The 25,123-nt window shown below is 56.1% G+C and overlaps 1 protein-coding gene and 2 pseudogenes across 15 annotated transcripts in view; all 3 read left to right on the top strand.

Moving 5' to 3' along the window:
* The window catches only part of MICAL3 (microtubule associated monooxygenase, calponin and LIM domain containing 3), a 112,349-nt gene extending 96,393 nt beyond the window's left edge, over window positions 1-15,956 (top strand). For 9 of the 14 annotated variants that reach the window (XM_032269603.1, XM_032269595.1, XM_032269602.1 and 6 more), the window contains 5 exons: window positions 878-928; window positions 9,952-10,017; window positions 12,437-12,536; window positions 12,667-12,740; window positions 12,820-15,956. In XM_032269603.1, coding sequence (XP_032125494.1) covers window positions 878-928; window positions 9,952-10,017; window positions 12,437-12,536; window positions 12,667-12,740; window positions 12,820-13,004 — 476 coding nt within the window. In that variant the 3' untranslated portion in view covers window positions 13,005-15,956. The remainder of the gene's footprint in view (window positions 1-877; window positions 929-9,951; window positions 10,018-12,436; window positions 12,537-12,666; window positions 12,741-12,819) is intronic. The other 5 variants (XM_032269601.1, XM_032269598.1, XM_032269596.1 and 2 more) reach the window with 3 other exon arrangements.
* On the top strand, window positions 15,034-15,956 carry LOC116543771 (annotated as a pseudogene). The gene has a single exon (XR_004265692.1). The product of XR_004265692.1 is annotated as an uncharacterized LOC116543771 (transcript).
* A 4,079-nt stretch (window positions 15,957-20,035) lies between these two features.
* LOC116543763 lies at window positions 20,036-20,608 on the top strand (annotated as a pseudogene).
* Window positions 20,609-25,123: the final 4,515 nt, after the last annotated feature.

Raw genomic sequence — 25,123 nt, 5'->3', positions numbered from 1 at the left:
CTCTGGGGAGAGGACCCCCGCTCAAGCCCGGCCTCTCGGCTCTGTGATTCTGGGGAGAGGACCCCACTAAGCCCGGCCTCTCGGCTCTGTGATTCTGGGGAGAGGACCCCCGCTCAAGCCCGGCCTCGGTGACACTCAGTCTGCACCTCAGGCATGAAAATGACGCCGAGCTCAGACAGCCATGGAACTACCAGGCCCGGTCTGCCCTGGGCCTGCAGACCTCCAGGAGCCTTCGGGCAAGTGCCTGAGGAAGAACTCCACATAAGTCTCTGCCTGTGTCCTGTTTTTAAAGAAGGCTGGCAGGATTTGGGGGCCTAAGCCTTAAAACAGAATCCCCTTCCTCTCAAACCCATTCGGAAAAGTGGGTCTGCAAGACCTTTGAGACAGTCAGCAGGGGGGTCGTGGGAATTCCTGGGAGAGCTCTGGCTGCGTGAACCCTAAGAATTGCAGAGCTTCTGTAGGGCATTTGCCTCCTGCCTCCAGCCCTCAGCCTGGAGCTCCCAGTCTCAGCAGCCGATAAGCAGGCCAGCCCTGCTCTGTGAAATCTTAGAGAAGGTCAGTCCCAGGGGTGGGAGTTCCCAGCAAGGCCAAGCCTCTGTCCCGGCTGCCCTGCGGCATAAGCGGGATCGCGTTGCTCGTGACTTGACTGCCCACAGTGGGTTTTAGTCGCTCCCTCCTCCCACAGCCACGCAGTTCGCAGATACGGCATGTGTGGACATGCGGTATGTGATGCACTCAGGCACGCATGCTTGCCAGCTGTCCTCTGCCGCCTCGCTCGCTCTGTGTCTTATGCTCCATGTCATTGATTGCTTTGGGTGTGGGGGGACAGGAGGTTACCTGATGGAATAACTCTCTCTTCACCAATTCCTTGTTGTAGACTATTGGGGAGAGTCTTATTACAGTGACCTCATCGACTTGCATCTGGGTGGTATGTATGGCAGCATCTGTGCTGACACTAACCCCGCTGACACCCTTTCTCCACCACACTCCCCCGTCCCTGCTCACAGAGACAAGGACAAGTCAACCCCATAACCAAATGGTGAAAGCACAGACCCTTTTCCAGCTGAAATCAGAGCAGCGTGCTGATCTCCCCACTGCCCCCTCGTGCTCCAGAGGAAGATCTGACCTAGCTTTTCTGCCTGGGGCCATTTTAATTTTTATAATAAAACTTTGCCCGCCCACTCCACCAGCCTTGCCTCTGCGTCCTGGTCCCCTAAATACACATGCTGCAACACAACTTTGACTGCTCATAGGAATCATGTCTGCTAGGGAGCTCACTGCCTGCCACACTTAAGCAAAGAGGCAAAGACGCCAAGATCTCAGCCCCCACCATTTCCATTAGGGTGTGCTCTCAATGTCTCCCAGAAGCGCTGAGTGCAAGGGAAAGGCTTCTCTCTTGTGATTTCTGCCCAGATTCACCAAACCCAAAGCCAGACTGACAGGTGCCGGTAACAATGTCCCTCCTCCTTGCTCTGTCCCAGAGCTCACTTTTTACTTCTTTTCAATGAAGACAGGAAAAGCCCAAGGCTACAGTTCTCAAAGTGTGGTCCCTGGGCCAGCAGCAGCATCACCTAGGAGCCTGTTAGAGAGGCACAGGCCCAGACCCTGCCCCAGACCTACAGAATCAGAAACTGGGGTGAGACCTGGTTATCTGCTGTAACAGACTTTCCAGCAGGCTCCAGTGCCCTCTAGAGCGGGAGAAACACTCGCTTAGAGGTTGCAGTGTGTTTGGCGTCTTGCGGTTTGTATTAGTTCAGAGGAATGGCTGACACCTGAGTCTCACGCCTAAGCTTTGGGCAGCTTTTCTCCTGGGCCGCTGCCATTGTGGCAAGGGGAATGCTGGGGACTCTGGCTCCTCCTCCCTGTTCCTATGTCCTTTGGTCTGGTAGTCTGCCCACTTCATCTCCCCATGGAGGCTCCATGCCTAGAGGTGGTCTTCAAACAGCAGAGTGGCAAAGATAATTCTCTCATGTTTTACCCTGACCCCGTTCTTTTAAGAGGGTCACTTCCTGGTCCATTCATTTAAATATCAGTGTCATAGTTCTGTGATTCCACCTGTCAGGGCCACATCCAAGGCAGGGCTCTTGCCTCCCTGGGAAGAGGGACTGTTGCTATCTATGTTTTCCCACGCCCCCATGGACCCACCCCTTGGAGACTCACTCGGTGTCCCAGGGCTTCTGGTGTGTTCAGGGACCACCACACTCATGGTCATGGGTGCTGCAGAAGGGCCGGTGCTTACAGTCCAATTAACAGACCCTGTTCCCATCTAATGCCTCCTGTCTCGTGCTAACACCACCTCGGTCGTGTTCCATGTCCATGCTAAGCAAATCTCAGTGTATGAAAAAATTCACACCTGTTATCCCAGCAATTTGGGAGGCCAAGGCAGGTGTACCATTTGAGCCCAGGAGTTAGAAACTAGTCTGGGCAACATGGTGAAACCCCGTCTCTATAAAGAGATTTTTTTAATTAGCTGGGCATGGTGTCACGTGTCTGGTACTTCCAGCTGCTAGGGAGGCCAAAGTGGGAGGACCACCTGAGCCCAGGAGTTTGAGGCTGCAGTGAGCTGTGGTTGTGCCACTACACTCCAGTCTGGGCAGCAGAGCCAGCCCCTGTCTCTCATTACATTCAGAGTCTCCTGGAGGAGTCTGTCAGCACATTTCCTGAGGATTGCATCCACCCTTCCCTCTCAGTTCAAGCATCTCCTGCTTTCTTTGCCCTCCTTGCTTGAGTGAGAAGAGGCAGTGAGCTGCTTTCTTCTGTGGGTCCCCGGACTCCAGCTGCTAGCTTTTTGGAATTCTGGAAGTTTCAGGGGGAAATGAAATAGAAAAAGGAAACTCAGTGTGCCCTGTGAGTTACACAGTGCCCCACCGCTGCCACTCGTAACCCTTTGAATGTGGGCTCATCAACTCATCACTTCCCCTTTCCCAGCCCGCCGTGACTTCTGCCTAAATTCAAGACTTTTCGGGTTCTGCTCACCACATGGTGGCTGCTGCTGCCCTAATAAGGAAGCTCGAAGGGGACATCCCCTCTGAGGGAGTCTCTTGTGGTCCTGGTCCCACCATGCCCCACAGGGATGACAGCAGTGCCAGAATTCACTTCCTCTTCTGCTTCTGCCAGTGTTTCATTCTTGGAGCACTTGGTAATGTTCATTAATTGGAGGGAGAATCACCCTGTTGAGACCTGGAGCCTGAAATGTAAAACCTGGTTGCTCGTCTGCACTTGCATCCCCAAAAGGCCACCCAAAGCCCTATTTCTGTACCACAGCACCTGGCTCATTTCTCCCGTCGGCAGAGCACAGCACCAAGTAGCCCTCGGAGCGCTGGGAATGGCCACCTTCTGCCCTGTGCCCTGTGCTCTGCCTGTCACACTGCAGCCTCTTTCAGTGGCCCTCAGTGAACTACCTCAAGGCTCTGAAAGTCTGTTTTCAGCGACAGAGTATAAAGAATGAAATTTCCCTTCCTCACATGGCTGGACCTTGTGATTTCCGAAGAAATCATCAAAGAGACTCAAAATAGCCCTTGGGCCAGAGAGGAAGGGTCCCCAGGTGGCCACTCCCCTTCCCTCCTCTTCCCTGGGACCCCGAATGGGCCCAGCCCAGCCTACTTTATTGCACTGTAACAGAGAGATGACTGGAAATCTAGAAGAAAACCACATTTCTTCTAAAATTGATTGAAAATACACATTATTTCTAGTTTTGGGGGACCTCATCTCTTGATTTTTATGTCTCAAAGGGAAATTGAACAGGGAAGGTTTAGAAATGTAACATGAACCGGAGGGTGACTTCACTGTGGTGAGATGGGAGCGCAGGATGCCAGCCCCTTGCCTGAGCTACTGTCTTCCTGCTCTTTCTGCTTCTCTGGGTTTTCTGTTGGGAGATTCTTGGTTTGCCTGCTTAGTCCGCCATCAGCCCGGCTCTGCTTTGCTTAGGAACTTTGGAACCTGTGAGGTTTCGCAACATGTGCGTGCGTGTGTGCGTGTGTGTGTGTGTTGGATTGTAATTCTTACATGCATTTGGGGTGTGTGTGTGTGTATGTGTGTGTGCGTGTATTCGATTGTAATTCTTACATGCATTTGGTTGTGTGTGTGTGTGTGTGTGTGTGTGTGTGTGTATGTATTGTTTTGTAATTACATGCATTTGGGGGTGTGTGTGTGTATTGGATTGTAATTCTTACATGCACTTTGTGTGTGTGTGTGTGTGTGTGTGTGTGTGTTGGATTGTAATTCTTACATGCATTTGTTTGGTTTTTTGCCTTACATTTTCCTCCCAACCTGGAGCTTTATCTCTGCACTAAGTCTGTGTAGCGCCAGGCGTCTCCCTGCCCCACCACATGGATGCTACACTGGGCCTCCTGGGCCAGCCTCATCCTGTCATGCCGCCTGCTCACATATCTGCAGTATTGCACCCAGCCAGCTGGGGCCCCTGTCAGGGCCACGGTGTTTGTCATTGCCCAAAGTTTCAGACTGGACCTCAGCCTTACAGTGCAAAGCGTGCCCCATGCCAGGAACTTGGCATTGGTGGTACCCACCAAATGGGATTCCTGGGTTGGGGACTCAGACTAGCCAAGTGCCTTCTTAGCAAAACATTTGGTCAGTCTTCCCTCACACTTACCAGGCTGCATAACCTGAGCAAGGCAGAGCAGAAAATCTGTGGCGGCCCTATTCCATAATTTGAGCCGCCGGGGAATTCCAGCCCCGGCACTTTGCTTTCTGACAGTTTTTGAGACGGGGTCTGGCTCTGTCACCCAGGTGGAGCGCATCATGGCTCGCTGCAACCACCGCCTCCCAGATTCAAGCGATTCTCCTGCCTCAGCCTCCTGAGTAGCTAGGACTATAGGATGCGCCACCACCCCCAGCTAATTCTGTGTTTTTAGTAGAGAAGGCGTTTCACCAAGTTGCCCAGCCTGGCCTTGAACTCCTGACCTCAAGTTATCTACCCATCTCTGCATCGCAAAGTGCTGGCATTACAGCTGTGTGCCAGCACTCCTAGCTGCTTTCTGCAAGTTGAACCTGATCAGCTGGGCATAGCCATGACAGGCAGTGCCCCTGGTGTTTCCTAGGAAAAGGTGACAAAAGCTCTGGTGTCTGTGACAGGAGTTAGATAAAAGCCATTGCTCTGTCACTATCTTTGTATTATTTATATTATAATATTTATGTTATTTCTATTTGTACCATATTTACCGGTAAATACAGTGGCATTACTGCCAAAACAAGTGTGAGAAATGAGAGTTCACCCGTGAGCTAAGGGCTGCACAGGGCTGCCCAGAGAGGCAGGAAAGTGGGGCCTCAAAATGTGCCTGAGAAATAAGCGAGCCTCTTTCCTGTCCCCCCCCCTTGGAGTGTGATCCTCAGAGGCCAAAAGGAAGTCAAAACCAAAAGTGATCTCTCTCTGTGCAGGATGTTCCAGAAGTGTGGCTGAAGGGGAAGGAGCTGACTCGGGCTGTGCAGAGCTCTGCATGAAACACGCAGCGTGTCAGAAGGGAGGGTGTGGGGCCGCCCCGGACTCTTGAAAGGCGGTGTTCTGAGGCGCTTGCACGCTGATGATCTGGAATTCTGTATTTTCCCATGGAAGTGCAGTTGTAAATGGTGGCTCAGCTCACAAAAGCCCGTTTTCCTCATTACACCTCTGTGTATGGTACTAGCCTGGTGACTCTCCGGGACCTAACCTGTGTTCCCTGGGGAAATGCAGCATTCCAGGCTGGGACCTCTAGGACCAAAATCTCCGTAATGGGTCCTCTTTTGGTCTGCTGGGCACTGCTATAGGGACCTCCCCAGCTCTGAGCCTTGGTGATAGCACCTTTGTCCAACCAGGGGGAGCTGAGAGCCTGTCTAGTGGGTCAAGACAGATACTGAGATGAGGCAGATCCCCAGGGTCAGTAGTTCACTTGGAGAACGGCCCGCCACCTTGCCTGCCGCCGTGGCTGTGCTTGCCTCTGCTGCCAGACGGAAGTTCTTTCCTGCTTTAGCTGCCACATGGTTAGCATTGGTGGCTGGTGCATTCGGGGTGCGCGGTAAGCGTTTCTGGTATAAATTATCAGTCTTCCGCATTGTCCTTACCACAAGCCATGATTCATGTACATTTCTGTTTGGGATGTAAGCACCAATGTAGAAGCCAGTGGGTTAAACGTAGCCAGGCAGAATTGAATGATTGAGTCGGAAATGCAGAGCACGACGCCAGCACCCACCACCACACAGGTCGTTGCTGGTGGTCGTCAGGCTGTGAACAGAGTTGGGCCTTTGTCTCTTGGCCCCTCTGCGCTACTGTTATTTATTTGTTTATTTTGTAGAGGTACGGTCTTACTCGCCCAGGCTGGAGTGCAGTGGTGCGATCATGGCTCTCTGCAGCCTTGACCTCCTGAGTTCAAGCAGTCCTCCCACCCTAGCCTCCGGAGTAGCTGGGATTGTACTCAGGCTACCACACCCAGCTAATTATTGTAGAGACAAGGTCTCACTACATTGCCTAGGCTGGGCTCCAGACGTTCTCTCACTCTGGCCTCCCGAAGCGCTGGGATCACAGGCATGAGCCCCCGCACCTCCGAGCTTTCTGATCATATCCTCAGTAATCCTCGTGAGCAAGGCACTCGAGCCTCTGCACCGTGGTCTCAGGACCAGGGCTGCTGGGATTTTGAGTTCCGGAAGGACGGAAGTTAGCCCTGCCTGCCTTTCAGACGGGCATCCAGGCCCAGCGTGCTGGCTTGTCTGCTTGCTTGTGTTTCTAGCCGCCTGGGTGTGATCTTGATGCAGTGTGCTAAGGTGAAGAGGCTTGGACTTGGCCTTGTGAGGAAGTGGGGAGAAGGTGGGAATATAGGACATGTGCAGAGGAGGGGACCTGCCCTACGACTGGCTGCTCTTTCTCCCACCCTGTCAGCCGTTCTACCCCAGGCTGGGTCCTGAGAGGCAGGGCCTGGAGTGAGGTGTTCAGGTGTGCCAAGGGCCAGGTGGTAGTGTGAGGGGCACCCCGACTTAGGAAGGCGAGGCATGGATTCGGGTCCTGCCTTCACTGTCTCCCCAGGCACAGACAAAACAGACTATGCTTACCCTCTCGGGGCCTCTTCAGAAGATGGGGCAGGAAGGGACATCGGGCCTCCCTTCCAGGTGTGACATTCTGATCAGGGTCTGTGGGACTGCCCTTTGAGCTGCCTGAGACGCCGCCATTCGTCAGATTTGCCTAGAGCCTGTGCTGGCCTTACAGAGGACACGCTCTGAGTTGAGAGTGGGAAGGAAGATCTGGATTCTTTTCCAGGCTCTGCCACACTTCACCCCTTTGCACCTCAGAACCCTCATTTGAAGATGGTGACTCAAATGCCCATCCTGGCAGCCACACCTGGCCGGGGTGAGGACCGCATGGGTGGTGCTTGTGAGGGCACCTTAAAGCCAGAGGGTGTCTCACACTTTGCTTTGGACAGGCCTTACTCCCTGGTGGGGATCTGCTGCTGTTTGAAATTCGGTGACAGGCACTGCCTGCCCACCAGGGGTCAAGCGAGTGGCACTAACAAGCCACCCCGAGTCACACGTCCAAAGGAAGTGCAGCTTCAGAGGGAAAGATAGAGCGGTGTGCCCGCGAGTGTTGGGGACAGCAGCAGGGTGCTCCAGGGAGGGGCGTGCGGGCCTTCCAGACACCCCAGCCAGGACACACTCGCCGCTCGGGAGCTCAGCAGGGGTGGCTGGCGCCCGGGGTACAGGAGTGCTTTGAGAAGTGGTAAGCTATAGCATCTGTTAGCAACAGATGGAAGCCCATTTCCCTGACGTTAAGAAAAACCAGAAAACTTCCATTTGCTGTAAGCTTGACAGCATCTTTGTTCTTAGAACCAGTGAACCAAATCTGCTGTTTCTCACATCTCCCTAAAAGGCAAAGAATTTACTACAAAAGCAGACCTGGCCCCTAGCATGCTCAGGCCAGGTTGTAGTCGGGTGGAACTCCCCTTGTTTGATCGGTCTTTCCCTTCCACATCTTATTTTTAAAATTGTATTGATGGGGCGTTTTTTCTGATTACACAAGTAGCACTGCTCGCTGTGGAAGCGGCGGAGTGTAAGGAAGTCCGGAGGTGATGACCCCGCGGCGCAGCCCACCCGCGCTTACACGCTCCTGCCTCTTGCTAGGAGAAGCCTTTTTGCTTCTTTTAAATGCTTGCCTTACCTGATGCCCTCTTTCTCTAATTTCATCTCCTAATTTCTGTTCTCAGCATTCTGTTATATTGTCCTCTGTATTGGGAAGGGCGTGTGAGGATGTGGCCTCCATAAAAAGCTCCGAAAGCTGTGTTTTGTGCTGTCCAGAAAGCAGAAACACGTGTTGTGCTGTACACCCGTGCAGGCGCCTGCCTCTTCCTTTTGGATGTGTTTTGGTTGTGTATCACAGGGGCGCTGTTCCGCTCCACAACGTGGCCTCGTCGCCTGTGACACCAGTCCCAGGAGGTGGCTGGGAGCGTTCACTGAGGTATTTGATGGGAGTCATCCAGCGGTCTAAGTCTCCACACAGACTCTACACTTTGAAGCTGAGGGTGACTGTAGATGGGCTGGCTGCAAGGCAGAGGGTATTGTTGAGGAAAGAAACCCTCCTCGTGTGCCCACGCGGTCGGCTGGCCATGCGTGTGTGTTTAGCACACTGGCAATAATCAGCACTGGACGTGCATGCACACTGTCCCTGGCTTTGGCTTTGAAGTTGTACCCAGTGCAGATTCAGTGTGCCCGAAGCACTGTGCACACACTGGAAGGACTCAGACAGAACACCTGCCTTCGTGCAGCTGCACCACTGAGTGGCCTCTGAGCCAGCGTTTGTCTTGTTGACCTTCCGTTGAGTCAAACAAGGTCATTTCTTCAACCCTGTTCTCTCTGTAAACCACACACTGCCCTCCCCACGGGCTGAGGCCCGGTGTCTTCCTGGGCTGTGTCGTCCCTGTGTGTGCTCTGTGGTTCTGTGATGGTCCCTTGCCAAGCTCCTCTCCCTCGTCCTTGAGTAGCCATCAGACCCCGGATGTAGAGATGTCTCTGCACACTGTCTCCCGGTTCCCCGCCAGCCTCCTCCCAGCATCGCTCCTGTAAGTTTTGGCGTGTCCTGTCCGCTCACCCCTTTGGTCTCACAGTCTAGAGCGTGATAGCCCACAGCCGTGGCGTGGGGTCCCTGCACAGCCATGGAAGGGCCAGAAGGAAAGGGGGCGGTTGGCTCTCCCCGTGCCTGGGGGAGAGAAGGGACAGTGACACGGACGGGTGGAAGTCACCTCTGTGTGTGTACGTTTCCCCAAAATTGTCCTGGCTCAGAATTCGAAGCAGCGCAGATGCAGGAGTCCCAAAAGCCCACTGCAGGATTGGGTGCTGTCCCCACAGACTCAGAGGCCCCTCCTTGCCCTACGCTTGTCAGCGCCAGCTTTGCCTCAAGCACATGCCTGTGGTGACATCTTAGAGGATTCCACGTGGGTCTGGGAGGTGACCCCAGGTTGTCACCTGCAAGCCTGGAAGCCATGTTGGCCACTTATTCAATACAGTCTGTCCCAGAGCCATGCAGACCTGTCCAGGGGCTTTGAGGAGGGGCCTAAGGCCACTGTATGACAACCCAGATGCCACTGCCCTCTCAGAAAGGAGTTAAGACAGGAGAGGGCCTCATGGCCCTCGCCATCATGTAGGGCACACGTCCCTCTTGGAGGAATCCACGCTGCTGCTCTGAGCCCCTCGCCCCCTCTGTGACGCTGCCCAGAGCTGGGTCTGCTCTCGTTCAGTTCCGTGCTGAAAAAAGGACTTAATTCATTTGTAGACTTTGTTTCCCTTGTTTCTGCTTCTCCATTTCTTGTATTTTTTCTTTTCCTCCTGTTGGTCCTTTCTCACTTTTTATGCTTTTTGTCCTCTGCCTGTTTTTATTCCACCTTCTCCCGTCCCTCTCCACTTCCAAATTCCTGCTCCTCTTCCCTCCTCCTTTTTGTCTTTCTCCGCCTCCTCCTCTTCCTTGTTTGGTCCCTTTTGAAGTTGAGCCCAGTGGCGGGACTCCACGGCGTAGACCTCTCTCCTTCTGCCCTTGCTGTGTCCAGGAAGGTAACGTAACCTCGCCAACCCCACCCTACTGCCTCAGAGGGGGCGCAGCAACTCTAGTCAAACACGAGCCAGCACCACCTACCCCTCTCTCTCTCTCTCTCTCTCTCTCTCTCTCTCTGACCCTCAAGAGTCTTGTCACAAAATGTCATGAGTCTGTGGCAGTTTCTAAAGGTACAGTATCCCTTTGACCGTCCAAGGGGAGGACCAGGGTGCAGAGTGAAGCCAGGGAGCCTCCAGGTCTGGGTGTTTCGGGGCTGCAGCACCGCCCAGCCCATCGTGGCTGGGGCCTTTAAGTCTCACATCCGTCAGCTAGAGGGGCAGGGATGCAGGTGAGGAGCCCCACCTGTGCACAGCGATTTGGTTGGCGGAGTCAAGGAATACTGTCCTTACAAAGATGGGTCTGCCCGAGTGCCCTCGGGTCCCTTTCCAGAACAACCACTGAAGGCAAACCTCTCTACCTTGTGTCTTGCTGAGTGTGTGTTTTTTCAGTTTGTCTGATTTGAAGTCTGTTGTGGTGATAAGATTGTCGTTGAAAGGCATGTGGGGGGTGTGGCGATGACTAACCCTGCTAACTGTTACCTGCCGTCCGGCACTCACCCGACTCCCACGCACAGCACCCCCGCCCGGCGGCTGTGGGCGAGCTCTCTGCAGCTAGTGAGCGGTGTTCGCACGTCTCTGGTGGCGTTTTCTGTGTCTTCGCGGGGAGGTGGGCAGCGGTAGAGAGTCCCTGGTGCCGCCGCGGCTGGGCGCACTGGACAGCTTGCATGCCTCGGGCCCCTCCTCCACAGCCATGTGGGCACATTGTGCAGAGACGCTCCGGAAGCAGTGCATGGAACTGAGTGGGGACCCGAGCCTATTGGATTGGGTAAAGAGAGCGCTGGGCCCCTGACCCTCAGGCTCAGGCATGCACTCCACAGTCACAGGCTGGACAGGCCGGGGAGCTTCCGTCCTTCAGAGCAGGGCTCAGGGGCAGGACCCCGCTTGGGAGCAGAGCTGCATGTGCACTAGGGCACAGTGCAGACACCCCTGCTTGTGTGAACACGGTGCATTTCTGCCTCCTTGGTGTGGCCACTGGGTAGAGACTAACTGGCTTAGGCCTCATGTGTCTAGCAGACCCCACTGCAGAAAGTCTGTGAACCATGTGTCAGAAGGGCAGGTGGAGCCATGGAGCCAGCAGTGAGGGGGACTCGGGCTGCGTCCGGCACCCCAGGCTGTGCACCTCGAACTCCTGGGCTTGTTAACCAGGCTAGAATGCCCCCTGCCAGCAACGCAGAGAGTGGAAGGGACTCTCAAAGATGTCCCCATCTAGTGGCCCCTCAACCTGAGGCCCAGGGATGGACTGCAGGAAGCCCAGGAACAGCTTGGAATTCTCCTTGAAGTGTTTGCTGTGCACGCATGAGCACTTTTCTAGAAGAGAGTCCCTAGCCTTTATGAGATTCTCAAAGTGGTTTGTAATCCAAAAATACTGAAGAGCCACTGACACAGCATGTATTCCAGGCAGGACCACACTTTTGCCATGAGCCTCTGTGCTGCAGAGAAAAGGCCTTGCTCCCTCCTTGGGTGGCTTGGTCCCTTGGAGACGTCTTCCTTGTGTCCTCCTGCCACCGTGAGGCCCAGCCGTCAGGCCCTCAAGAGGGAGATTTGGTATCAGGCACTTTTGGTTCGGGCAGCCTGAGCTAGCAGGCAGCAACCAGCCACAGGCATTCTATTGGTTTGGCCCAGACCAGGGCGTGGCGCCTCCGTCGGTCCCCAGAGGCTGCTAGTGTTTCTCCGCTCTTGGTGAGAAACGCGGCGGCCCGCCTGGGATGCACTGCGTCCACCATGCAGGACCCGGCGGGAGAGCAGCCGGAAGCTTGATGGGCCACAAGTGAAGTGGTGTTGTCTTCTTTACCTGGTCAGGAGATAAAGAAATGACAAGGCATCCATTCTGGTGGCCCTGGAGGCGGGCAGCAGCCGGAAAAGAGCTGAGTTAAATGAGCATGACTCGAATCGAGGGCAGGGTGCAGTTGACAGATTGATATTGGCCTTGTTTACGACACTGGTTTCCTCCAAGGATACCTAGTACACAGCAAGTGCCAAATAAACATGGAGTGGGAAAAAGAGGGAAAGCAGCGTAAGTCACCCCAAGAGAGCACACAGAGCAGGAAGGCAGAAACCAGCCCCGAGGAGGGCAAGGGCCCCGCTGGCAAGGTCGCTGGCGGGGTGAGCAGGGATGGCAGGACACAGGAAGCACAGGGCCCTGCCCCGGGGAGGCGGTCGCCAGGACCCCATGGCTGCAGGCAAACCTTGGGCCTGGCTTGGGAGTGGAAGTTCCGGCAGCATCTTGCCCGGCCCTCTTTGCACATTTGCCCCGTGTGACTCCTGCGGGCCGGGGTGGGTGCGGCACTCCCTGCGCCCGACACGAACGTTCTCTCGGCAGGCATGGGCAAGAAGGACGACCCCAAGCTGATGCAGGAGTGGTTCAAGCTCGTGCAGGAGAAGAATGCCATGGTGCGCTACGAGTCGGAGCTGATGATCTTGTGAGTGGCCGTGGGTAGGGGGTGTCGGCACCATGCCTGTCACAGCAGACATGGAGGTCCTTCTGGATTTGGGGGTGAGGGGTGGTCCCCAATCACTGTGGCTTATCTCTCTCCTGCCCTGCCTCCTCAGTGCCCGGGAGCTGGAGCTGGAAGACCGACAGAGCCGACTGCAGCAGGAGCTCCGGGAGCGCATGGCAGTGGAAGGTGAGTGGGCTGAGGTGCCCGTGGAGGCCGGGGTGGGCACCGCCTCCTGGGCCCTCATCTCGCCTTCCGCTCCTTCCAGATCACCTTAAGACCGAGGAGGAACTGTCAGAAGAGAAGCAGATTCTCAATGAGATGCTGGAGGTGGTGGAGCAGAGAGACTCGCTGGTGGCGCTACTGGAGGAGCAGCGGCTCCGGGAGAGGGAGGAGGACAAGGACCTGGAGGCTGCCATGCTGTCCAAGGGCTTCAGCCTGAACTGGTCCTGAGCTCCCACCCAGCGCTCCGTTGGCTGTTGGCATCCGCCTGGCCAGTCAGTGGCCTCCAAACCACCTGGAGCCGCAATCTGAGGAGGCCTGGCACCTCCTTGGAGTTTACGCTCAGTGCTGTGTGCTGCCCGGAAAGTGGCCGAGTCCCGTGAGCCGTGGGGAGCCCCAGGTGATGGTGGTTATCTGAGACAGCTCCACCTCCTGGGAGGAGGCCCACCTGGACCTCCCGCTCGGGGGAGGAACACGGCCTGCGTGGCCTGACGCAGGGGACCCCGCACGCTCCGAGGACGCGCTGCTGTGCCCCTTTCTTCCACTGGCACATTTGGTAAGAGAGGGAAGCTGCTCCCATCAGAACCACAGCCCGCTGCCACAGCATGGGCGGGGCACCGTCATCTTCCTGCTTCCTGGAGCACCACCAAAGAAATGAAAACGATACGCCACGAGAGCAGGGTGCGATCGAGACCAGGATGGGGAGGTCACCAGCTGTGCCCACCGCAGCATCACAGGAGACATGGAGGTGCCTGCAGGCTCCGGGATTGACTATGCAAATTAGGAGGAGGCAGGAGAGGTCTGCCCCCCCGGCCCAGCACCATGCTGGACCCCAAGTGGCCAAATGCCGGTGCCTCTGGCTGGCTGTGGCCTGAGGCCTGTGGGTTGCTGCATTTTGCTTGTAGTTCACAACTATTCTGACACTGGAAAATGCTGACCTTGGTGGACGGGATGAGGCCCTACATTCTACGCCCCCAGCTGGCAGACAGGCCCTGTCCCTGCTCCACACTTTATGTCGGGGAGGAGATGACCTTTTCCTCAGTTTTTTCCCGTGTTTGCACATTGAAATGAAGCTGACAGCCTGGCAGGACGCTCAGCCGCTTCGGACCCCTTCTATCAATTAACTTATTTTTTTAATACTTGAAGTCACTTCATTTGTGTATCTTTACCAGAGACACTGAGCACCTGGCACCCGGGTACGGGAGCCGCAACGGCATCTGCTGCGTCCTGCGTGACCCCGCCAGGGGCTGCCAGGTGCTCACCGTGTGCATCTATTTATTAGCCTTCCTCTTCATGTCACTGGCTCAGCTGGCATCAGGGAGCTGCCCAGGACCCCGGCGGGTACTGCTCACAGCTTTCTGTCCCCTTCCTCCTCCCAGTGTCTGCCTCACCCTGCACTAGACCGTACGGACTGCTCACGTGATGGGGGCACGTTTCTGTTCTGTTTTGGTCCAAGCCAATGGCATAGCTGCCGCTCTCACCCTCCCGATGGGAATCCTGGCTCTGCAGAACCCATCCTTTTCTCAGTGTGGGTGCCAGGGCATCACCTCCCTCCACACGTACGTTAAAGGTTTCCGGGTGGGACTGTGGAATCATGTGGCTGGTGAGAATCACCTCTGCCCAGCCCGAGCTTCACCCAGACGGAAACGCCTGTGCTGCAGTGGGTGATGGGTGTCGGCTGGTCTCTCTTGAGCAGATAAGCGATCCCGCCCTCCCGCGGGGGACGGGCACCTGCCTTGTGCCAGATCTTCATGGGGCCATAAAGGGTGGTGAGCCCCGAATCACTAGCTCCTACAGCCAAACCGTTCCTTTCTCACGGTTCCACCCCAGCCTGGCTCTATACAGCTCATCAAGCCACTGAGATAATCGGGGGTGGGGTGCTTGTCCATCAAAGCAGTTAGCACATAGCCCAGGAGGGAGCCACCGGGCCAGACCCACCTGCAAGGGGCGCTCCAGCTGCCTGCCGCCTCCTGTGGGCTAGGGCCAGCAGGGGCGAGGGGGTGTGGCCCCTCCAAGGCATCCTGCAACAGCAGGCCAAGGGGCTGCGCTGATCTTGGGCTTTCCATGGGAACCACTGTGCCTCAACTTCAACATTCATCCCCAACTGCAAAGGAGCAAAGAACCCATCTCCTCCTCGTCTGTCCAGAAGCTGCGTCTTTCTCCCGTGCACATCCAGGAGCTGGTGCTGGTGGCCGCCACAGCTCTGACTCCACCTCCTGTTCTCACGTGAGGCAAAGATCTCCCTTTTCTCTTTACTTAAAAACGGAGAGAAGAGCGTTCTAGATTCCATCTTCAAACCGAGTCTTCCCATAAAATTGGACATAGGGAAGGACCTTCACTGCCTGCGTGGTCTTTCCCAGAGCCCTCCTCTCGAATGCCACAAAACCAGCCCCGCCCTGGCAGAGGCACCCTCAGCCCTTGTGGCTCCTGCTGACCCCCCCCACAGGGAAGCCGTCTGCACAGTGGCTCCAAAGGAGTGTGGCCTAGGGGTCCGCCGTAAGTGGCCTGAGGTAGCAGGAGGGCCCAGCGTCACCTTCTGGTCCTGGTCAGCCTTAACCCTGGCATCCTCCACAGCACACACGACGGCCCGCGGTCTGGAAAGCGGACCCGGCCTTCGCAGAGGCGCACAGAGCCGCAGGCCCGCGCAGCATCACCCGGCCTTCCGCTCGTGACTGCGAGGACGTCGGCTCTTGTAGAGCACTTTTTAAAGCTCCCATTTTGTAACCACTAGTTTGCAGTTGGCTTTAGTACTCTGGTGACTTACTGCATGAAGTGTTTTCAAACCGTGAGAATGCGTGCAGCTCCAGGCAGGTCTTCCTGAGAGTTCAGTCTTCTCTTGAAGTCAGGGAGGCAGGATGGATACACATAGATCACACAGAACATGCCAGGCTCGAGGCTGAGTCCCTGGAGGTCCACATGCAGCTTCCCTGGAGGGCAGGCAGGAGGCACTCCCGCCCCAGGGGCTCCCAGGCCCGTTCAGATGCTGCCTCCGACCTCTCCCTCAGCGGCCATCATCCGGCCAATACTGACCAGCAATGATAGACTCTTCTTAACCCTTTCAAAAGAAGAAATTTTTCAGTGGGACAGAAAGAGTTTAAAAAAAAATTTTTTTTCTAAGGTGGTAACATCTGACCCACAAGGGGATGGGTCTGTTTTACGTGAAATAAAAGTTTTTCAAAGAAATAGTGTGTTTCTTCAGTCATCTTACCATATTTTTCTGGTGGCCCGTGTAGGCGCCAGGTGTGCCTGGGTGTGTGCAAGTCTGTTCAATGAACTCGGTTTTTTTTTTTTTTTTTTTTTTTGAGACGGAGTTTCACTCTTGTTACCCAGGCTGGAGTGCAATGGCGCGATCTCGGCTCACCGCAACCTCCGCCTCCTGGGTTCAGGCAATTCTCCTGCCTCAGCCTCCTGAGTAGCTGGGATTACAGGCACGCGCCACCATGCCCAGCTAATTTTTTGTATTTTTAGTAGAGACGGGGTTTCACCATGTTGACCAGGATGGTTTCGATCTCTTGACCTCGTGATCCACCCGCCTCGGCCTCCCTAAGTACTGGGATTACAGGCTTGAGCCACCGCGCCCGGCCTGAACTCGGTTTTTTTAAGTTTGTGCCTTTTTTTAGCCCTCCGTAATATCCTGGCTCAGCCACCAGCTGCTGTCACCGTGGTCAATGTCTGAGGCACCCACTCTTCAGACGAAGCCCCATGCCCTCTGGAAGAGAAGTGTGCTCTTTGAGTGGGAGACAGTCCAGGTCAGGGTTATGCTGTGGCCCGGCAGCCCTCCTTCCAGCCCTGCCCGGCTCTGTCCTGCAGCACAGCTGGCCCGGGAGCCCATGGCATGGGGGCTGCAGCTTCCTCTCCCAAACCTTTCAGATGTTTCAACAACCTCGGGTCCATTCCGTGTGTAGAGTCACTCTGTAGCCTGAAACTGTCCCCAGGAGACTACAGGGAACAGTCCTGGCCAGCTCCTCTTTGTTTGCTGTAAGAAGCTTCCGGGGCATGCTCCAGCTCTCTCCCTAACCCCTCTTCGTGTGTTGCATTGTTGGTGCCATGCAGGGAGGGAAAGACCCCAGCAGCTGTGTGCACATGAGCCGCACCCCCACAGGCCAGCTGCAAGTCACTCCGTGGAAGCTGGCAAGCTGGCTCCCAGTCCTTCCAGCTGCATTCCCAGCTATTCCAGAACGAAGAAAGGACTGGCTGGGACAAACGTGGGCATGTCAGGTAGAACAGAGGACAAGATGGATCAGTTGCTCACTGTGCCTATCCTGTGGCCCTAGGGGACGTTCTGTGCCTGCCTGGCCTGGGAGCCTTGCCTTCGGGAGAAAGGAGAGCTGGGTCACCAACCCTTGCCTGCTGTGAAAGGGAGTGGAGCTTGGTAGTCACCTGACCCCCCAGGCTCCTGTCCTCAGGAGGGCTTGCTTTGTCAGAGCTGCACCAGGCAGGGTTGGGCTGCAGTTCATGGCCACCCCAGGTGGCAGGAAGTGATGAGCATTGCTGTGGGGAGGACACCACAGAGGAAGGCTGCCGGGCCAGGCCAGTGCCGCTGTCAGAAGCACACAGAGGCCACACGCCGTGGCTCATGCCTGTAATCCCAGCACTTGGAGAGGTCACGGTGGGCAGACCACTCGAGGTCAGGAGTTCAAGACCATTCGCCTGGCCAGTATGGTGAAATCCCGTCTGTACTAAAAATACAAAAGTTAGCTGGGCATGGCGGTGCACGCCTGTCATCCCCGCTACTCAGGAGGCTGAGGCAAGATAATTGCTTGAACCTGGGAGGCGAAGGTTGCAGTGAGCAGAGATCACACCACTGAACCCTGGGCAACAGTGAGACTCTGCCTTTAAAAAAGCCTGGCCAGGCGCAGTGGCTGAGGTGGGCAGATCACCTGGGGTTGGGAGTTCGAACCAGCCTGACCAATATGGAGAAACCCGGTCTCTACTGAAAATACAAAATTGGCCGGGTATGGTGGTACATGCCTGTAATCCCAGCTACTTGGGAGGCTGAGGCAGGAGAATCGCTTGAACCCAGGAGGCAGAAGTTGCAATGAGCCAAGATGGCGTCATTGCACTCCAGCCTGGGCAACAAGAGTGAGACTCCCATCCCCAAAAACCCTAAATATATAGTCTTTATCATTTTTAAATTTTAAAATTATTTTAAAACAAGCACATGAGATGCACTTCTTTCGTGAACCGCCACATCTAACAGCTCCAGAGTTCTGCTGAACCCCGAATCCCCATAGAGTCCCATCTTGAGTCAGCCAAAAATGAAGGGACAGGACACACCATATTCCGTGGTGTAAGCTGGCCACACTGGCTCACGTACTAGACCCCCGCTTCGTGTCCCCAGCTGGCATGGCCCTTCCCAGTGATGCCCGGTGAGGAGGGTGAGAACCATGCCAGCCACATACTGCCTGGGAGCCCGTCAGACGCCCCCATGGCCCCCATGGCCCTCCCGACAGCCTGTGGCTGCTCAGCTTCACCAGGAGCTTTTCGGCAGCCCCCTTGTGTGCCCCCTGCCCCAAGCTCTTCCTGCAGCCGGGGCTTTGCTGGGGAAGGCGGAGTCCCGTTGCCGTGGGTAGGCCACGTGTTCCACAGCCACTGCCCGGAGAAGCCACCTTCTGCCAGGACAGAGGAGGGAGACAGTCCGTGTGCTGCACACACAGCCCCTTTTCATGCCCAGGGGGCCTCCGAGCCACAGACTGCACCTCCAGTACTGTAGCAGCCTGGGTTCCAGCCATGGGCCTAGGGTGGGGTGGCCTAGAACTAGGTGGACGGGGCTGAGGGCCTCCCTGGGCCGCCGTGAGACTGCCAGTATTGAGTGGTCCCCAAAGCAGGCAGGTGCAGCACCCTCCAGACCCAGTAAGTGCGTGTGGAGCCGCCTTGACCGCACTGCCAGTGCCTGCCCGCCCATGAGAGGGCAGCAGGGAGCACAAGTCAGCAGGTGGGCATCAGCTCAGCGTCCTGGCGGGTCTATGTTCCTGCATCTTCCCCCGAAGTCAGCCTGGACACACCACTCACCTGGCCAGTGCCTTGCGTTCCTCCCACCAACTTGGGACTGGATGGGGGAGCACATGGGAGGGCTGGAGGTTCTGGGGTCGGGACCTGTGTAGATGCACAGACGCCCCGTGATGGGAGGACTCGGGAGGCAGCCCCCTGCAGCTCGAGGCTGGCCTCCCTGTTCCATGAGCTTGCTGGGCACAGCCCCTGTGGAGTGGTGTTCCCAGAGCGTGAACGCCCCGACACCCCCAGCCACCTTCCACCCAAACAGCAAGTCAGAGCTGCTGTCCCTGCACCAGCTCCAGGAACAAGCCACGAGTTCCCAGGCCTTCACAGGGCCATCATCAAGGACGAGGGATTTGTCCAGATGGGTGCTGGAGTGTCAGCGTTGAGGGGCTGCTCAACCCACAGGTGCCGGGCCCAGCAGGCAGGATGGCCCCCATGAGTGTCCAGGACCTGACTTCTTTTTTTTTTTGCGACAGAGTTTCGCTCTTGCTGCCCAGGCTGGAGTGCAATGGCGCCATCTCGGCTCACCGCAACCTCTGCCTCCCGGGTTCAAGCGATTCTCCTGCCTCAGCCTCCTGAGTAGCTGGGATTACAGGCATGCGCCACCATGCCCGGCTAATTTTGTATTTTTAGTAGAGATGGGGTTTCTTCATGTTGGTCAGGCTGGTCTCAAACACCTGACCTCAGGTGATCCACCCGCCTCAGCCTCCCAAAGTGCTGGGATCACAGGCTGGGCGCCCTCGCCAGGCTGCCTTTCTAGCCCCGGGTTGTCTCCCTGGCAGTGTGCCTGCCAGGTCGGTTTTAGGAGGAAAGGAGAGAGAGGCACCAGGCAGCCAGCGGCTCCCTTTCCCTGGCGGGTCTTACTTCTTTTAAAAATGTTTTTAGAGAATTAAATACTTTTCAAAAATGTATCTAGGACCAGGCTCATTCCCTCGGGGGGCTGGGTGTGCCATGAAACCAGGGATCCAGGACGCCTGCCACCTGGAGGCCCCAGCACAGGGACCATCTACCCAGCCAGGCGGCCCCTGCAGGGGCTCCCAGGGGTCCCGGCTCCCTCGACTCCTCCACAGCCAGTCATTCCTGCCTGCCCCCTGCCCTCCGTGTCTGTAGCTCCTGAGTTGCTGCTGCTGGTTGGTGAGAGAATTTCTGTCGTTCCCCTGGCGTGCCCACGTATTTTGACAAGAAAAGACAAGCAGGAAAATTGTCTTTTTCCCCAAGCTTCTTGCCCACGTCAAGGACAGGTCTAGGTAGCAGTGCTAATGAGAGGGATCTCTGCTGTTGGAGAGGGTGGGATGGGAGGGGTCTCAGAATCAAGATGCAGGCAGGATCAGGGAGGAAAAATTAGAAACCCCACTTATTTCAAGCCAGGATTGTGATAAGAAGGACTTTGGCTTCTTGTAATTCCTGTAATGGCTGTTTCCTGAAGGGTGGTGTCACGTGGAACCTCTTAATCTCAGCATCTGGAGCTCCAGGAGGGGAAAATTTCAAGTCAGATGGAATTCTATATATACCATTCCTTTCGAGCCTTCAGCCCTCAAGATTCCAACATCACGCCCTCAGTTTCGACACAGTTGTCCTTGGTCCTTAGGTCACTGGTTTTGGTGTTGCCTGTTGTCGAAGCAGAAGAAGCTGGTGACGTCGCCCTCTGTTAGGTGTGGCTCTCAGCATCACAGGCATTTGTGCCTGCTTGGGGGCATATGCATGAAAAACAAATGGACAGATGTGACGTTGAAGGGCTACCGAATCAAACCTCATCCTTTTCAACCTTCGTGCGATAGAGGCTAAACCTGAGCTTTGGTGTCTGCAGTAAATAAGGGATTTTTACATTTTTTGGTGTTTCCATGAAATGGGAACAAACATACATATATAAATTGGAAAAAAAAGTGTTTCTTTGCAACAAATAATGCACATAAAAATGCAGCCTATAATTTGTATTTGCTAGTTAGGAAGGAGGTCAAATGTCAGACGGCTGCAATTTACATAGGTAATATTTCATAGTTTTAGAATTCTCAAAGCCTGTGAAATAGGAAGAAGGAAGTTCTTGCCCAGAATCTTAGGAAATCACCACTGTTCGGTTATATTCGGTGCCTCCCAAATCGTTCAGGAGTCTTTTCTCAATCTTTTTATTAGATTTTTCTTTTTTTGTCACTCAAGTTAATATTGTATTCAGATATCAGAGAGTTAGCCAAAAAGGGAAACTTTTATCTCTGGGGAAAAAACATTTAGAAAAATGTATTCAGTGTATCTAATACTGAAATGCAGAAAGAAATTAATGTTAAAAAAAAAAAACTATAGACATTGACATGGAAAAGAGATTTATTGTTAAGAAAAAAACTTTAACTGAGTAACATCCTCCTGAAAAGTGCTATATTAAATATAAACCCATCATGTTTAAAAAAAAAAAGAAGAAGAAGCTGCCCTAGGGCACTGCCCACAAGCAGAAGCAATCGGATGGCATCAAAGGGAGCACTGGCCCCCAGAACCCTGCAGAGCCCTGAGTGAGGGGAGAAGGCCTGCTGGCCGCCCCAGGCACGGGGCGTCCTATCCCCTGACCCAGGCAGGGTGTACGTTCTGCTCCCACCAGGTCAAGGTTCGGAGCAGGGCAAAGAACTTCTTTTTTTTTTGAGACGGAGTTTCACTCTTGTTATCCAGGCTGGAGTGCAATGGCGCGATCTCGGCTCACTGCAACCTCCGCCTCCTGGGTTCAGGCAATTCTCCTGCCTCAACCTCCTGAGTAGCTGGGATTACAGGCATGCGCCACCATGCCCAGCTAATGTTTTGTATTTTTAGTAGAGACGGGGTTTCACCATGTTGACCAGGATGGCCTCAATCTCTTGACCTGGTGATCCACCCGCCTCAGCCTCCCAAAGTGCTGGGATTACAGGCGTGAGCCACCGCACCCAGCTGGGCAAAGAACTTCATGCATGAGACAAGTGGTTCAAAAGAACAAGGTCCACCCAGTCTCGCCCCAGCACCATCCTTTCCTCCTCCCCGGGGAGGAGTTCTCCAAGGCCCTGGGGTGAACTAAGGCACAGCCACGCTCTCGGCCAGGCGCCATGGCAGAAGAGCACGTGGGTGCAGGCAGGAGCAGTGGAGAGCAGGTAAGAGATTAACTAGGGCTAAGGCAGTTGTAAACATCATCGTTTCAGATGCATTTTCAGGTGCCAAAGAATTGTCCTTGGCTGTGGGAGCTGACGGCGAGCTCAGCCACGGCCGGGAGCCAGCAGTACTGTGCAGTATTGAAGCTGGCTTTCCCACAGGGGGCCTGGGGGCGGCAGCACCCCACTAGGGAAAGTCCTCTGGGTGGATCCACCATTCAAAACTTTCCCGACACTGGAGATACAGGCTAAGAATCCCTAATGCAGGATTTCTTTTGAGCATCATGTCAGCAAAGATTCCAAAATCTGAAAAATTGAAACACTTCTGGTCCCACACACTCTAGATAAAGGGACACACACCCACCTGGAGCCCCTCCCTTCTCCATCATGATCCTCTAAAGATGACCCCGGGAGCCTTCATCCCTGTCTCCAGGAAGATCCTTTGCCGGAGGCCACATGCTCATGAGAACCGAGCTCTAGAGCAGGCGTCTACCTGGCTGGCTGCTCGCCAAGCCTGCTTCCACCTTTGAACCAGGAGAAGAGCATCCACTTTTCCGCCCCGGAAAGAGACGCTAGACGCTGTGCACTCTGGGTCTTGTGGGGTGCCGGGCCATCCTTCTGCGGCTGCCGAGTCGATCCCATACGGACGTTTCCTCCCTGAAGGCCGACCCGGCCCTGCCCACCCACACCTGGGAGCAGCTCCCGCCCAGGCCTGTGACCAGAAACGCCACAGTGTCTTCTCTGGCTGCCATGAACTTCACGATGACACCCGGGTCTCAGTGCTGTGTGTAGGAAAGGAAGGATGCCATGAGGTCAGATGGGATGTGGGGAGATTTGGTACAGGAGTGAACACAGGAAGGAAGGTGGCAGAAACGTCATGTAAGGTGAGGCGTGTGTCCCCTGGCCTCTCGCGCATGGCGGGGCTGAACTGCGCACAGCATGGCCCCTCCCCGGGGGGCCCACAGCCTGCGCCCCTTCACGCTGCACGTGGCATTGCTGGTTTCTGTATCTTTAAGCAGAATGCTGGACACAGTGGTTTGCCCTCTGCTCAATATCCCTCCAACAAAGCACCACCAGAAACACTCCGCAGCCACAGCCGCCCCAGCCGGGACCCCCACACTGGGACCTCCACTCCCTTCCCTTTGCTGGGTGTGATTTGGCCAACACCCAAAGAGATCGCTTCAGAAAAGGCAGGAGGAGGGGAAGGACAGCATGCGGGGCCCTGGCCTGGGCCAGCCCTGGGGTGGACGCCAGAGGGCCCAGCTCGCCGGGAAATCCTGCTCGCCCTGCCCCCGCGCCCATTCTGAGCCACAGTCAGACTCCGGGAGGGGCCGTGCTTGGAGTTTTCCAGCCCTTGGGCCTCAGGAGTTAGCCCTCGGAAGGTTGGTGGCGGGGTCTCACTAGCAGCTGAGGGTTGTTGGCACTAGACAGAATGGTCCCAGGGAAAAGGCTGCTTGAAGCAACATGGGAAATCCCAGACTGGTCTTTCTGCAGAGGCTGAGTCACGCCAGCCTCCCAGAGCTTCCGCTGGCCACACCCGCCCCAGCAGCGGGGCTGGGGAATTCCTGCGGGCTCCTCCCAGCTCCCTCGGTGGGAGGGACTGGTCTTCACCGTGGGCATGAACAGGACTTTCACCCCGCAGGCTCTGCTCCTGCATCGTGCTCTCTCTCCGCTCTCCTCCTGCCTTCACAACCCACCTGCCCTTCAAGGCCCGGCGCCTGGACTTGGGGTGGGGGAAGCCCCTCCCAGCCAGGTACCACCAGCAGGACCCTTCTCTGGGCTGTCAGGGCGGAGCCCTGATTCTAAGCAGAGAGGGCAGCTCTGTGGCGGGCACTGACTGGGCCAGAAACCACCCGTCCCTGCGCTGTGGCCCTTTGACATTGGCTGAGAGCCCTGGGCCATCCCTGCAGCCCCAACTCTGGGGGTACTAACTGCAGGGAGGGCTGTGTGCACCCGGCCCCCCTGTCATGCAATGGGGTGCTTTCACTCTGTTTTCCTCCCAGGTCTCAGGCAGGCGTTTATTGTCCGTTTCTGTCCCAGAGATGAGGGGAATGGGACAGCCGGGAAGGAGGAAGCTTCACTCCAGCCATCAGGCCCCCACCAGCGCTGGAGTGGGCTCCAGTTCACGGTCCAGGAGACCGCTGAGCCCACGGGCTTGTTCCCAGGGGAGCAGAGGTTTGCACAGACCTCGCCTCCTGCAGTATGGAGGGATGAGATGCCTGGAAGGGCAGGAGGGAGAAATGGCCCACTTGGTAATAGGCATGACCACGTGCCAGCCCTGGCCAGCTGGGGACAGGCCAGCTCTGCCCTGCCTCCACAGCCCCGCCCTCAGGCCAGGGGAATGCCAGCCCCTCCACCCTCATTCCTTCTGCTTCTGCCAGCACCTGAGCTCCGGTGAGAGCACAGCAACCCGGCTGGGGAAGAAGCGGCACCCAGAGAGAGTTCACCATCCGGAAGAGCATGGGAGCGCCTGGGGCGGATGGCAGGGGGAGGGGCTTCGGGGCAGGGGAAGGCGGTGGGGGCAGCTGCCAGGCGGGGAAAAGGGAAGGGTGCGCTGACACAGAGGCTGGGTGGGGGAGGGGCAGTGTGCCGCAGCCCCTCGCTCCTGTCTTCTGCCCAGCCCCTCGGGAATTACCATCCAGCCCAGCTCTGAAGCACTCCATAGGGAGCCCCGCCAGCCTACTGAGCACACAGAGCCACTAGGGGCCTAGTACCTCTAGGGCACTAGGGCACTGCCAGGCAATCACAAGCCAGGCTTCCTGAGCGCCTGCTGGGTGCCTGAGACCTTGCCTTTCATGTATTCACAGCCCCCCTCTGAGGAATGTACTATCATTCCTTAATGACAGGAAATCATCGGGGCCCAGGAAACCTGCTCTGGGGCCTCAGGATGGGGGGAGCTGGCCGCCAGCTCTCCTGGGGTCAGCCCCCTGGCCAGTTATGGCCACAAAGCTCATCAGGGATAGAGCTGAGAAAACAAACTCTGAAGGCTGAGCTCTTACCCACCAAGCTAGCTGCCTCCCCCCCTCCTCCCCACTTGGGAGGTCTGCTCAGACCCCTGTGCCCATCCTCCCTCCGCCACCCAGATGCACACGCGCCCCCTCCACCCCCCAGGTGCACACAGGCTCCCTCCGCCCCCCAGGTGCACACGCGCCCCCTCCGCCCCCCAGGTGCACACACTCCCTCCGCCCCCCAGGTGCACACAGGCTCCCTCCGCCCCCCAGGTGCACACGCGCCCCCTCCGCCCCCCAGGTGCAC

Source organism: Sapajus apella, unplaced genomic scaffold (genome assembly GCF_009761245.1).
Source record: "Sapajus apella isolate SASKATOON/1434 unplaced genomic scaffold, GSC_monkey_1.0 scaffold195, whole genome shotgun sequence".
NCBI lineage: Eukaryota > Metazoa > Chordata > Mammalia > Primates > Cebidae > Sapajus > Sapajus apella.
Note: the sequence above shows the minus strand (reverse complement) of the source record. Positions and strands in the feature narration are given on the sequence as shown.